We start from the raw sequence: 15,505 nt of genomic DNA on the forward strand, positions 1-15,505 counted from the left end.
AAAATCCCATCTGGGACAAATTATAGCAAAATTATAGAAAACTTCATCAGCTCTGACTCAAAATACTGTCTTTAATCGACATGCGTCTCTGCAAAATGTTATGGTCTAAAACGTACGGACTCTTTAACTGAATGTTTACTTATAACACAGAAACAATACAATAATTGCAATTAAAAGACTAATCTCCAGAAAACGAAAACAAAATATTACGATATGACAAACAAAAGCTACTAAAGATGTATATAAATTACACGACTTTCTTTCATATTCCATCAAGCAATTTCATCATGAACTTTGAACTAGTGTTGCATCATCTTACATTCTGCATTACGTGCATGTGTTATTTATGCTTTTTTTAGCAAAATATTTTCTTTTTGTCCATTGTATTACCGGGTTTTTCTTCGAATAAAAAATCGTCTTTGATTGTTTCCTTAGTGTGTTTTTCCTCCTCTTTTTTTTAAAATAAATTAAACTGTTTTTTTAAAACCATAGAACTAAACGCTCTGTTTAGTTTGAAAAAAGCTGATTCACATTAAAACAAAGATGATATAGTTAGTCTTATAAACCTTTGTTTCTCCTTCAACCTGATTCATTTAAACTTTACATAATTGATAGAAAATGTCGTTAGATGCACTGTTTGTGTCAAAATAAGCATCTGGTGCAGGAACATTGTTACCCTTTATGTTATAATTGACATATGCACTTAAGGATTTCGATTTTAAACGATTTGAGTTACATGCAATTATGCTTATAAATAAGTTAAAACAACATTGATTGTCTATTTAAGGAAGAAATAAAGGAAAACATACTGCTACACTTACAGACAATTCTTCGTCTTGTCTTTTCATATGGTCCACGATCCGATCCAGGTTGCGAAGACCAATTATTTTGTAGTAGTCTAAATCCTGCGGTGGTAACGATGCGTCTGCTTCTACTCCAGATTCAGCACTGCCTTCACAAGATTTCTCTTCTTCTAGAACTAAAAGTCTTGTTCTTATATTGTCCATTTCAGCGTTTTGATTTGCATAATTTGTATTATGTTCAGTTGTCATGTTTGATTCTAGTTTGGGACGTTCCATAAACATTAATCTTGGTAAAAGATCCAGAAATATGTATTTCACCGATGAGGACATTTTGTGTGTAGAGGGTGAATGGAAATGTATTCTAATCGTTATTATGGTGGCTAAAATGGATAAAGTGACTGCAGTCATTGTAAATAAAAGATACTTTCCTAGTAGTGGAATCACTAAAGAAGTCGGTGGAATTATTTCTGCCAGCAAAAGGAAGAAAACGGTCAATGACAGCAGAATTGAGATAGAAAGGGTTATTTTTTCACCACTGTCTGATGGCAGATAAAACACAATTACTGTCAAAAAAGATATTGCAACACAAGGCATGATCAGATTTACTGTATGAAATAATGTTTTCCTCTTCATTGTTATCTCAAACGTCACGTCAATATATGGTTCTGGGCAGCATGGATATGTTTTGAAATTTTTTATCGCTGTTCCTGACAATACATCCCACTCTACATTTGAATAGAAGTCAGCAAAATTTATACCATTGGTTAATAATACGCCTGCTATATCCTGGTTTTCAGAACATATGTGGACAAGATCTATTTCGTTCCCATCGTACGTCCATGAACCGAACTTCATCTTACATGACTGTATATCAAACGGGAAATATTCTACGTCTATGATACATGCACTTTTATATATGACTGGAGGTTCCCATATTATCAGTCCGGTATAATGTATTGTTGCCTTAGTCATCAGAGTAACAACGAAATTTCCATCTGCACTGAAATATCGATATCGAGGCGTGATTCATATATCTTATTTTATTCTATTTTTAAATTACGATTTTTTTTTCTCATTTATCTCATTCATCAATTAATGCTTTGACAGAACTAAATTAAAAAAAAATTATTAACATTTTATCTTAGAATTTTGACTACTATATAAATTGTCTACGTTTTTATATATATATATATGTTTTGAAATATCAATATTTATCATTATGAATAATGAATAATTTGAAAAAAAATAGCGATACTTAAATTTGCAAGTAATATTACTGATCATCAGTCGCTAAATGTTAAAAGTGCAGACATACATAATTTTTTGGCGAAATTTCATCTTTGCTAGGTGAAGTTGAATCTAATTTGAAAAGGCAAAAAAAAGAGAATAACAGACAAACATAAATTTAAAGAAGTACAATGATAACAAAAGTAAATTTTCTACAAGGTAATAATAATAACTATTCCAATTCTGATAATAACAATTGTGTTATCCTAGTAATTTCTTTTTCAATATTAGGAATAACATCCTTGAGTTGTAGAAATTTACATTTAATGGTTAACTGAAAAGAAATTCACCATAAGAATTTGAAAGGCCACATCTTGTTAAACCTAAGAATTAAAAAAGTCATTCATGTTTAGCATAAACAAAATCAAACCAATTGTCTGTGAAAAATTTATCAATACGAACATACATCCGGTCAGAATCGTGAGAGATGTGATTATGACACTATCTTTGAACGTTACAGAACGCTTTCAAAAAGTATCCAAGCGATCCGTATTATGACTATTTCGAGGCAAAATATTTGCCCTTTCCAAAGATGCATTAACCTTCGCTTCTAGTGGGTGGTCGGGTTCTCGGTGGCTAAGTGGTCTAGGAAAGTCAACACTGAGGTGCACTCGACTCCAATCTTAAATAATTAGGGTTGTCAGTTTCCCCATTAAATGTCGATGGTTTTCTACGGGCAATTCGTCCTCCTCCACCAAAAAAAAGTAGCCGCCATAAAATAGCCCACACATGGCGCTAAACAGTGGCGTTATATATCGACCCATTTATAGATTGAGTATTAATATATTACAAATCAACAATGATTATAGAGACAATTGATAATCATTAGTAATGCATAAAGGTTTTCCTGCAGAAAAAAGTATATTATGCAAATGGTATATTAAACGTATTGAATACAATTAACATAAATAAATTAAAAACCTTGAATTAACTCAGGGAACTTAACGATCACCATCAAATATTCAAAACATAACATTCAGTTTCTTTTAAAAGTATGCATTTTTCTTCATTTAAAACTTACTTTTCAAATACGTTTGTTTTGGATAAAGCAATTGGGTTTTTTTAAACTAAACAAGACATGTTTTTGTAAGTTTAACATCAATTCAACTGCCATTTTAACCAGTGCTTGAAGTAATTTGACTTTAAAAAGTACAAACATACTGTAACAAGAAATCTTTGGCAACATCAAAATGACAGTTTTAACAAATGCAGAATGATTGTTTAGATTAAATTGCAAAACTAATGATTAAGACTTTTTTGTTGTAGTTACGTTTAAACTGCCATCCCGTTATGCTTTTTGCAATTTAACTGGTGATTACAACGTTTGATTAAAGCAAACCACTAGTTATACGTTTAGTTCATTCCTGTAGAAGAAAACACGCTGTTACTCTAATGTAATGTAATATCATTAAACCAGATGATGAAATTAACATAAATATAAATAGGAACCTATACTTCACCATCTCTTTGGGAATTTTACGACCGTGATTACTAATGCAATTAGTCAAATTTGGTTCTTTTAAAAGACGTGTTCTATGTTATTTGCATGAAAATGCGCATATATTTGAAAATGAAATTTTGAGCATATTCCGTTTTTCATTTAACTGATAGGATCAAGCATTTTGTTTTTGTAAAATTGAGATCTGATATGTGCATACAATACTTCATGCGACTGAAGTTTAGTATCATTTTTCCAAAAAGCGGGACATGACAACAGTATTATTTTTTTAAATACTTTCATTACGACTATTAGGTTGACGCTTCTTCTTCCGGACGGTTCGTCTGCAGGAGTATTACATGGTAAGCTCAGGATTACGCACTACGGTGCTGACATAAAATAAAATTGAAACGATCTTCTCGTTTAGAACTTTTCCAAGAATGCGTTTTTTTGCTATTTACTTTTTTCTTTAAATTAAATGATTTCAAAAAGTTTTAACCATATGCGAATCACTTACGGTTTTTTATCCCCTGGTATAGTCGATTAAATCAACTTTTTAAAGGTTGATTTACAAGAGTTCACAATAATTTTTTACATCAGTTTTGATTCAAATGCCTCTGTTTAATATTACGTAGAAGAATCATAAGTCTTTGGAACTAAACTATCAGACTGGTATACTTCTGAGTGTTAGAATACTTTTCTGTAAAATTCTTTGTATCGTGCAGTAATAAATTTGTATTTTGTATGCATCAAAAATCCATTTTAGTTTTGCAATATTCAACTAATACAAAAGAAAGGTACCTCCATTTTTAACGTAACTTGCTAAGGTTCAATAAGAAAAGCACACTAAAGCGTCATTTTAAAGTGTTTTTCTAGTTCGTCTTAAATAACTGTTTTTTTAAGTAAATAATTGATAAAGTGTTGGTAAAGCAACCACAAATATGAAAAACGTCTATCCGCTGAGGTGACGTCTGGGAAAATAAAATGTCATGTTAGTTAGAGCCGAATATGTAATATGTAAATTTAACCTTTGACATTAATGTTTGTTATACTGTTTACAAAACTTTGATTTTTTTAATACATAGGCTTCTCTACCTCAAAAATAGATTACCGTAGCTGTATTTGACAAACGTTTTAAGAACTGTTGGCCATCAATGCTCTTCAACTTCGTACTTAATTGACCTCTTTATCTTTTCGAGCATAAAGCGAAAATACAAAATGTCAATCCTGGTATCTATGATGAGTTCATTGCTTACCTTTACTATAGTGTCTAGTATAAAGTGTTCTGAAATTAAATACAGCTAGAATATGTACCGGAAACAATACTCACGGCTAACGACCTTATTTTATATGACATAACAAGACATTTAATTTAAAACAATTGCTATGTCAATTAATTGTACCGAAGGTTAAATAACTGTAATTGCCAATGGAAACTTATCAGCAAAATGTTTCTCGAGCTAATACTAATGCGCTCGCGTTAATTTCAATTATTGTATAATATTTGACACAGTTTAATTAATATTTAAAGACATTCCATTAAAAGACATTAATTGTGTAGTATTAGACAAATACCCATTTACTAACTATCAAATGTCTCGTCAATTGAAGAGGATTCTCGCAGATAGAGAAATTGGTTTATTGAACGAGCATGTAGATCTGACGAAACCCCTAATTAGCATTCCAAATCAAAACTGTTTTAGATTGCTCGTAGATAAACTCGTCATAGATACCAGGACTAAATTTTGTATATACGCCAGACGCGCGTTTCGTCTACAAAAGACTCATCAGTGACGCTCGAATTCAAAAATGTTAAAAAGGCCAACAAAAGTACGAAGGTGAATAGCCTACACAGAGAAGGGAACAAGAAAAGAATAATTAGTGATAAAAATAAATATGAAACAATACAGCAAATAAAAAAATAAAGAAATAGGAAACGACCAACTGCTTGAATTATTAGGCATACGCTACACAACAAATCTACCGTTTCTAAATATCCGCAAAGTCATCGAATGTGTGCAAATGACTATGTAAAACTTACATTACGCAATCAGGAACTATTTGCTTTAAATATACAGGGATGCCATCCATATTTTTTATTGGATTCATAATCTTAAATGTTGTATTGTCCGTGTGACATAACGCAGAATGTCGTTTGTCTTTTAACTTTTAGCAATGGTGTTCTGTCTGTTTTTCGACTTCTGATTTTTGTTGATATTTTAAAATCAGTTTACTTCTATGGCAGTTGTCAGAAAAGATCATGTTGTTCACAATATAGTTAATTTCATATTTTGTTTTCTACTTTCTACTTTCAATGGTTGTGACAACATAGATTAATTATTCTTACATTATACTTCACATTTTCTACTGGTAAATTCATTGTGGATTTAACTTTACTTGGAAAGGACCGTTATTTTCCATAGTTCGTGTTGTTGGTAGGTTTTTTGCAGATTTTGTTGATTCTTTTGTTTTTCTTTTATACATGATTTTATTTGCTTGTTTGGTTTTTTTTAATGGGCCTATGAACAAAACCAAATAACATACCGCTCCGACTATTTGAACATATGGGAAAAACTATGCTTTATTGGTTACATTGTAAACTGGTATATTGACAAAACTAGTTGAAACATGTCAAATGTTTTCTTATTATGATGCTTTGTCTTAGCTTTGTGTTCATCAAATGAGTAAAATATCGGCTGAGATGCTGTCATTCTATACTGAAAACTATTTTATAACAAACCGCTGGAGTGCACACACACACAAGACATGTATCTTTGGTGAAAGTTTACACCCAATAGATCAATGACATTGCAGGTGGCTCCTTCGTGTCAAAGTTATCAACAGTCCAGTTGTCAGCACTAAACGTTGACATACCTTACTTCTGAATTCTATACTTGGCAAAACTTACGGATTTTTTTTTTCAAAGCTCTTTAAATTTATGTTTGATTTAGCGTCACAACTGTTTTTCTCGAGCGTTGCTGATGTCTCCTTAATGATATTTTTTATTCCAAAATTATATAATTATGTTCCAAACGAAACGAACATTTTCATTTTTTTTTTTTGTACCTGTTTTCGTAATACGTCATTTACCTACGTGATGATGCTTAATTTTGTAGAATGGGATCACTTTAATATTTTGATATCTTACTTTATGGTAAGGCTCTTTGTTCATTGATTAAGACTATACGGGGAGTAGTAGATAAGTATATGATATCTTCCTCGTCGTTTCGGTCTTTTATTGGTGTTTATCTCAATTAACTAACTCTTACTTTCCATATGATTTCTTTTCGGAGAAAACAACTGCAGCAGATAAAATGTTCATTATTTAACCCGTACGTAATTGGTTGGTATGACCGGATATTGCTTTTTTTCACTTTAATCTTTTGGTAGTAATCACTTTGATCATATTTATTTCAAAATCTTCAGTTAAACATCATCAGCATTGGGAAGACTGACAAACTCATGGCAAAAACTTATATGATTTAATTGACTTAATTTAGAAGAGTTTTTATTCTAAACAAATGGTAAATATTATGTTTACATCAATGCTAATACCAACTTGTACGTAAATAAATAAAAGTTGTTTTATTTAACGTCATTCAAACAAATTGTAATTTTCAAAAGTTGAGTTTATATTTACATAAACTATGTTTTACTATTGCGCTTGTTATTTACATAGAGTATGTACAATGAATTGACGGTTGACTTATAAAAGTGGTATTATACAAAAAATACCGAAAGATGTCCTCCTCCAAAAATGGTAAGCTTATGATAATAAACCAAAGTAACAAAGAATACAAATACGTAATTACCTCATAGATTGGTCTCGTGTTATTCACACTTTTATCTTCACAACACAAAACGCATTTGTCTTCTACGTTTAATGTGTCACACCAAAAAGACATTTCAAGATTTTTTAAGGACAGGATCAAAATAAAAATAATTAAAACAATCTTATATTACTGATTAACAATTTGATTCATGTTAAGTTTGAAAGTTTGGTAAATGATCATATTTATATGGCATATAACTATGAACAGAAAGACAAAAATGTTGAGAATGGTTGAAGAGAAAAGTTCGCAGTTTCCAAGAAATCGGTCGACAAAAAGTGTCATTAAATAAACAATAAAATGAAATCTCCTTTAAATTAAGGAACTTTTAAAATACTAGTGTATTACATATTGTTAACACTTAGGCATGAATATGTACATATTGTGTTTCTTTACATGTGACATATTATTCGATTTTCCTCTAGATATCAAAAATTCAAAATAAGAATAAGAATTGCTTAATATTTCTTTAGCAAATTTGTGTACCAAGTAATCTCTTTTTATTCATTTTGAATATGTAACCACTTTACAAAATCAAGTATCATCACTTATGTAAAAGATGTATCACTCTCGTAGTTATACTTACTTATTTCCACAAACTTTGTTCCTGCAATGGTGTCGACAAAAGATAGAAAGTTTGTGTTACCACATAATTCTACACACAATTCGTTGATCTTGTTATCTGTCAATGTCAATCATGGAATTTGGCGTGTACTTTTCAATCTTTGATAATTAACGTTAAACCCTCAATTTGAAATTAAGATTACATAAATTAAATGAGGCCAAATGGTTGAGTTCTACGTGTCTTCACCAAAACATTTACTCCAACTTTAACTCAAGTAAAAAAGGGTCTAGGTGGTCTAAATAATTCAACTACTGTTTTACAAGCTTGTCGACACAGAGAATATGCGTTTAAATTGTGCATTTAGCAGGTGCACTAGATTTAATAAGATTGGTAGTTTTCCTACTGAATGTTGTGGTTCTCTATGGGCAATCTGGCTTCCTCCACCAATAAAAACAATGACCGCTATAAAGGAGCCAAAAATACTGAAACTGGAATTACACAAAATCCAATGAAACAATCAATCAATCAATCAACCAATCTCCATCCAAATATTTTCAACAGCTATAACTCATTTGATATATAAATAAAGTTAATGTATCACCAGCCCAGTAGCCAGTACTTCGGTACTGGCATGAAAATACGGATTTTTTGTGTTATTAAAATTTGCTGTTTCAAAACATTAGAAATTATTATAAATTAAGGAATGTATCTCCCTCATGCAAAGCTCTGATTCCTTTCACGGATTTGGCTTTACTTTTTGGACCTTTTGGATTATAGCTCTTCATCTTTTATATTAGCTTTGGATTTCAAATATTTCGGCCACGAGCATCACTGAAGAGACATGTATTGTCGAAATGCGCATCTGGTGCAAGAAAATTGGAACCGTTAATTTTATTAATAGTAAGTTCTTACTTAAAATAACTGTAAACTTTAAGTAAACAATTTAGATTTGATTATTAATGAACATATGCAATTTGAATGAAGAGCTATTGTGTGTAGTAGTACTGCAAAACTCCCATTGAGTTTTAGTGTACCGGACATGACACTGTAGACGAAACAACGAATGACAAGGAAATAATAAGCTTGAACTTTTGGGCCCCTTTAACGGATATAATTTACATTGCCTAAGTGAAAACATAACCTTTTGAAATTTGCATTGCCCGTCAACTTCATTTTGAAGAAAAAACACGCGACTGATGATCATACTAACTTGAATGCCTTTTTTACTCTTCTTTTCCCTCAATAATTTTTTTCAAATTTTTACAGGGGTCTTAAACAGCCATTTTTACTATGACATCATGAATTTGTAACTTTTACGTCTATGATATTTCCTAGTGATAAATAAGTTCTATTCATACATTTCAGTTAATCGAATATTTTCTTTGCGTTTCAACTTCATTTTAAACACGAGTCTGGAGATTATTCTTAATTAAAGGCCTTGTATCTGATAACTCACCTCTTCCCTCAAAATTCCATTTGTCAAATATATTTTTCTTTGCTATTCTGGCAATCAAGTAGTTATTGTCGTGAACATCGGAATAAAAATATCCTTTTAATAAATTTTAATATAAGTTTTCGAATTACGTTTATGTATTTACATTAAAATGGACTCACCTCTCCATACCAAAAAAAAACCCAAGCTACTGAACATAACCAAATATGCTATTAGTCTGGCGTTCATTATCACTGAACTAGTATATATTTGTTTAGGGGCCTTCTGAAGGACGCCTCTGTGTGCGGGAATTTCTCGATACATTGAAGACCTGTAGGTGACCTTCTGCTGTTTTTTTTTTATTTGGTCGGGTTGTTGTCTCTTTGACACATTACCCATTTCCTGTCTCATTTTTATGCTGAATATTTTATTCAAGCTGAATCTGAGTGTCTGAATAGTTGTTTATTGATCTGTCATTTTAGAATTCAGAATGTGTCAAAATAAAAATGACCATGTCAGTTCAAAATCTCCTCTAGTGTTTTTCCTACACTTTAATCTGTATTCAAATGCATACAATTGGGAGCATATGAATTGATATATTGAATTACACAATGTGTTGTTAGAAGGAATGTTTAAGAAGCTTCATTTTACCAATTGTCAAAGTTCATTCCCATTAACAATGTATATTTTATTAGTGGAAACAATGTATGACTGCCATAAGCAAATCAAATGATATTGCGTGTTTCAAGTATAGCACAAGTTTTATCAAAAAATAAATTAATACATAGAACTATTTATGTTTTAATTAAATCAAAATTTGAATAAAATTGTAATGGTAATTGATGAAATTACAAACTTTCACGCAACGTGTCCATTCAGAAAATTAATTTAAATCTTATTAGTTAGTTATTATACGACTTCCTGTCAAATAAAAACCATAAGTTTTATTTGATTGCAGTGACTATCAAACTACAAGTACGCTTACAATTTGTTTATTTCAACCTCAAAAACATACTCTTTCTAGGTAGGATTACATTTGTCTGAAAATATGATGAAGAGAAACAAATATTTTTACATTCTTTATTATGAGCGTTTCTCGACAAGTTCCAAAATACATTAATACCAAATATCACGGTGTCAACCAAGCATAGAATGTTACTTAAATCAATTAAAATGTGGGACCACAAAGGCCTTTATTTGGCCCTCAAAATCTCCTCTTATTAGAACAAATTTACAAATTAAGATATATAAGGGGATTTGTATGTCTACTGTTGATTTTATCAATGTTAAAAGGTTCAAAAGCTTTTATATTTTAAAAGAATGTATAGCCAGATTCCAGGATATTTTTTTTCAAATATAATCAATGACTACAAAAGCCTCTGACACAACCAGCAATTCAGCGAGACCGAAGCCCAGAGGACAAATCCTTTTATGATTTTGAGAGTAAACTAACTTACCCGGAAAGAATGAAAATGAAAAAAATGAAAAATGTAAAAGGCATATTCAACTACGGGTATTTAGAATCGCAAATTAAGTTTTGTAAATGGTAAAAAGAAATTCCATCATATCTGCAGTAACTTAAAAAAAAATGCAAATCAAATTGGTATACTGAATAAGCAAAATATGAAGAAAAAAAAATAAGCTAATTCTTGATAAGTTATACTGCAGGAGCCGAAGATCTTAACTGAATATGGCAGTAATTACTCACTGACAATAATCCATTACATCAATACACTCTTAAGGGAATTTAAATATTAAAGATAAGTAACAACATATTGAAATATAGACCAAAGATGACAATGCATGGAAACATTATGAGCAAATTTTATATTAAGTATACGATCCAATAAAACTAAACCTATATGAATAGTGGCGGTTCCACAATGTACAATGTAGATGCAACAATCCTCATTAAGGAAGTACCAAAGCATACTTTAATTTTAGTTATCCCGATTATAACAAAAAGAATGTTATTCATTATTAACAATATCTTTACAATTGAAAATGGAAAGTTGGAATGTGTCATTGAGACAACATCCCAAACAAATAGCAGAACACAGCTGTGGATACCAATGGGTCTTTAATACAGCGAGACAAAATCGCATTCAGAGACGTGCTTCATCTGCCCCCTAAACTAAAAAGTGGACTAGTTTAATTATGATGGACGTCATACTCATAAATATAAAATGGACTAAAACGGGGAATGTGTCAAAAGGAAAACATCTCAACCACAGATCAGAAAACATTGTTAGTTATTTGTTTATTGTGTTGTGGCTTCATTTTCTTTATTTAGCATTGACCATTGCGGTGCTTTTTCAGTACTTTTTATAAAGTTTAATGTTCTAATTAGAATTTAATTTTTCTCTCGAAATTTCATTAAATGTTTTTATAATTAAGTTTGTCTCAGCATTATTATTTGAAATTATGTTTTTTTTAAACCGTAATTTCGAAAAAGAAATATAATTTGTAGGGTTTTCTTTTGGCTTCAATTGGAGCATTGATCATGTATTTTTTTATAATGATAAAGCTGTAATCCTCCTGAGAGTACATCATCTGACATGAAACAGTGACTAAGACACGATCCAATACTTTTGTATAAATAAAAGGTATGTGATATATGTCAAAGAGACGAAAAACCTTCGACATAAACACCCAGATACTAAAGGGTAAATAAATGGTTTTCTGCAAAAGACAGGTGTCAACGCAAATTTCTAATTTTAAATTAAACCGAGTCTATTAAATAAAATTAAAAAAACTGTGAACAACACGCAATTCTCTAAATGAAAAAAGTACCATAGTCACGAACCTATTCTTATGTTTGTATTTCTTGCAGTAAAGTAAACTATTGATGCGAATCGCTGGTTTTCTGTATATTATATAGGCATAATAATTTTCTTCTCTTGTCTTTTGTCGCAGATTGGATATTTTATTTGTTTATAGATATTGTCTTACAGTTGTGTACCCTTAATTTTATTAAACTCATATGTTTCTAACAATTAAAACTTGAAAACACAGTGATGATTTGCAAATGATAGGGATTTTTTTTACATTTACAAACAAGTATGTAGTACACAGATGCCCTATTCGCACTTTCATTTTCTATGTTCAGTTGACTGTGACATTGTGGCATTGATATGAAAAAGATCATATCATAAGGAACATTTGTACTAAGATTCAAGTTGATTAGACTTAAGTACAGCTCTTTGTAAGAACCAGGCAGGGTGCCATATACATGTGATTTATTAGGGTTTCAGATTCAGTGGTTGCCATGGTAACGGACACTCTATTTTTTGGTTGTTAGACATAGTAAAATCTTTCAAAAATCAGCTAGATCACTAAAATTCAGAGCCTGATTAGGAATATAATCAAGCATTTTTAATTAATTTTCATATGTTACATTGATACAACTCTGTTTAAGCATCATTTAAGTTAAGATTGCATGTAAATTAAATTTGTAAATTTTTTGAAAAATTTTGCCAAAAAATGCATATTTTCAACTTTTCTGAATTTGGGATTTTTGCGAAATTATTAAATTTTCTATGGTGTTTTTCAGGAAAGAGCAACTGTGTATAGCATAGTTAGCGCTATAGTTATGAAGTTTGGATACTACTTTACCAAATTAAATAGAAAAAAGCTTGGGACTTTCTTCAGTTTTATCACCATAGCAACCGATTTTTTCCTTGGAAACGGACTTATTATTTGCAAAATATTGCAGTTTTAGAGCTTAAATGTACCGAATTGTTTTATAACTGATTAAAAAATTACATTTGAGCATAAGCTTACTCTAAATTACCATCGTTAATAGTTGCTGACTTCAAAAGCTACCATGGAAATTCACATTACCCATAGCAACATCTATTTTAAAATGTATCAATAGAAATTTATATAGAAAAATACATATATTATATATAGACGCTGTTTATTATCAAGTTGGAATATGACTGCATGCTTTGCTTCACTCACAGTCTTGTCTATTCTTTTCAGAAGGTTCAACATATGTAATATATAATGAAACATTGGGATTAGAACCGAAGGTTAGGAAAAAAGGGGGGGTTATTTAAAAAAAAGCATACATGTAGATTCTTTAAAAGATAACGTTTGGTCGGAAAGCCTGGTTATGAATAGAATAATGATTATATTATGAATAGAATCAATTTTATTTTCAGAAATTTCATATACATGAATAATTCATCTACATAGCTTTGGTTTAGCTTCAGAGCTTAGTTAATATTGCAGTTCAACCCCGATTAGATTTTTTGTTAAAAAATAATAAAAAAAACATTCATTTTTTTTTCGGAAAACTAAAGGGAGGTTATGATTTAAGATATACACCCGTCACCAAAGTTTGATAACTGTTCAAAGCATTGTCTGAAAACTGGAATATCCTCCCTTTTTATACGACCGCAAATATTGAAATTATTTGGTCGTATATTGGTACAACGTTGGCTTCAACGTCCGGCGTCGTCGTCCGGCGTCGTCTTTTTCCGAAGACATTTGGTTTTCGCACTATAACTTTAGTATAAGTATATAGAAATATATGACCTTAAACACAGGGTTTATGACCATAAAAAGATGGTTGAGATTGATTTTTGGAGTTTTGGTCCTAACAGTTTAGGAATTAGGGGGCTAAAAAGGGCCCAAATAAGAATTTTCATGGTTTTCGCACTATAATTTTAGTTTAAGTAAATAGAAATCTGTGAAATTTTGGCACAAGGTTAAGGACCTCAAAAGGAAGGTTGTGATTGATTTTGGGAGTATTGGTCCCAACAGCTTAGGAATTAGGGGCCAAAAATGGCCCAGATAAGCATTATTCTTGGTTTTTGCACAATAGCTTTAGTATAAGTGAATGGAAATCAATGAAATTTAATCACAAGGTTTATGAACACAAAAAAGAAGGTTGGGATTGATTTTGAGAGTTGAGGTCCCAACAATTTAGGAATTAGGGACCATAAAAGGGCCCAAATAAGCATTTTTCTTAGTTTTTGCATCTTAACTTTAGTATAAGTAAATGGAAATCAATGAAATTTAAACACAAGGTTTATGAACACAAAAGGAAGATTAGGATTGTTTTTGGGAGTTACGGTTCCAACAATTTAGGAATTAGTGGCCAAAAAAGGGGCCAAATAAGCATTTCTCATGGTTTTAGCACCATAACTTAAATAGAAATTTATGAAATTTAAACAAAAGGTGTATGACCATAAAAGGTAGATTGGGATTGATTAAGGGAGTTTTGGTCCCAACAGTTTAGGAAAAAGGGGCACAAAGGGTCCAAAAATTAAACTTTGTTTGATTTCATCAAAAATTGAATAATTGGGGTTCTTTAATATGCCGAATCTAACTGTGTATGTAGATTCTTAATGTTTTGGTCCCGTTTTCAAATTGGTCTACATTAAGGTCCAAATGGTCAAAACTTAATAATTGGGGTTCTTTGATATGCTGAATCTAAACATGTACTTGGTTTTTTTTTTTTATTGGCCCAGTTTTCAAATTGGTCCAAATCGGGGTCCAAAATTAAAGTTTGTTTGATTTCAACAAAAATTGAATTCTTGGGGTTCTTTGATGTGCTGAATCTTAACATGTACTTAGGTTTTGATTATTGGCCCAGTTTTCAAGTTAGTCCAAATCGTTGTCAAGAAAGTTTTTCCTTCAAGATCAAATGGTCACTTTTAGAAATTTCTTCACTTAATCAGGTCATTTAAGGTAAACTATACAGTTCTAAACTCAGTGGCGGATCCATAACTTTTTGTAAGGGGGGACGCTCCAGTCACACTTCAGTGATTCCCTATATAATCAACCAAATTTTTCCCACAAAAGGGGGCCCGGGCCACCCAGGATCCGCCTATGAAACTGATCTGGTTCTCGGTTTTAACAATTTTTAAAGTATCAAACAAAGAAAAGTAACGCATAACGGGCATATCTCGGGAACAGTTAAAGTGACGCCAACTAAATTCAAACTTGATCTCTGTTTTGTGGTAATAAGCATTGTGTATATGTTTCATAACATTTGGTTGAGGCAAACTAAAATTAGAAAATGACAGACATGCGTGAAATTTATGATATAACCCCATTTTTTTTTTTACGATCAATGCATTTGAATGGGGACATGTAATTAGACCCCCCCCCCCCCTTTGTCCTGTGTTAGGAACCCCT

General features: G+C 31.1%; 1 protein-coding gene across 1 annotated transcript in view; it reads right to left on the reverse strand.

The window, feature by feature from the left end:
* Nucleotides 1-15,505, reverse strand: part of LOC134716024 (acetylcholine receptor subunit alpha-like) — a 37,837-nt gene that overhangs the window by 863 nt on the left and 21,469 nt on the right. The window contains exon 4 of the mRNA XM_063578693.1: nucleotides 822-1,803. Within this exon, the coding sequence (XP_063434763.1) occupies nucleotides 822-1,803 (982 nt within the window). The remainder of the gene's footprint in view (nucleotides 1-821; nucleotides 1,804-15,505) is intronic.

Source organism: Mytilus trossulus, chromosome 4 (assembly GCF_036588685.1).
Source record: "Mytilus trossulus isolate FHL-02 chromosome 4, PNRI_Mtr1.1.1.hap1, whole genome shotgun sequence".
NCBI lineage: Eukaryota > Metazoa > Mollusca > Bivalvia > Mytilida > Mytilidae > Mytilus > Mytilus trossulus.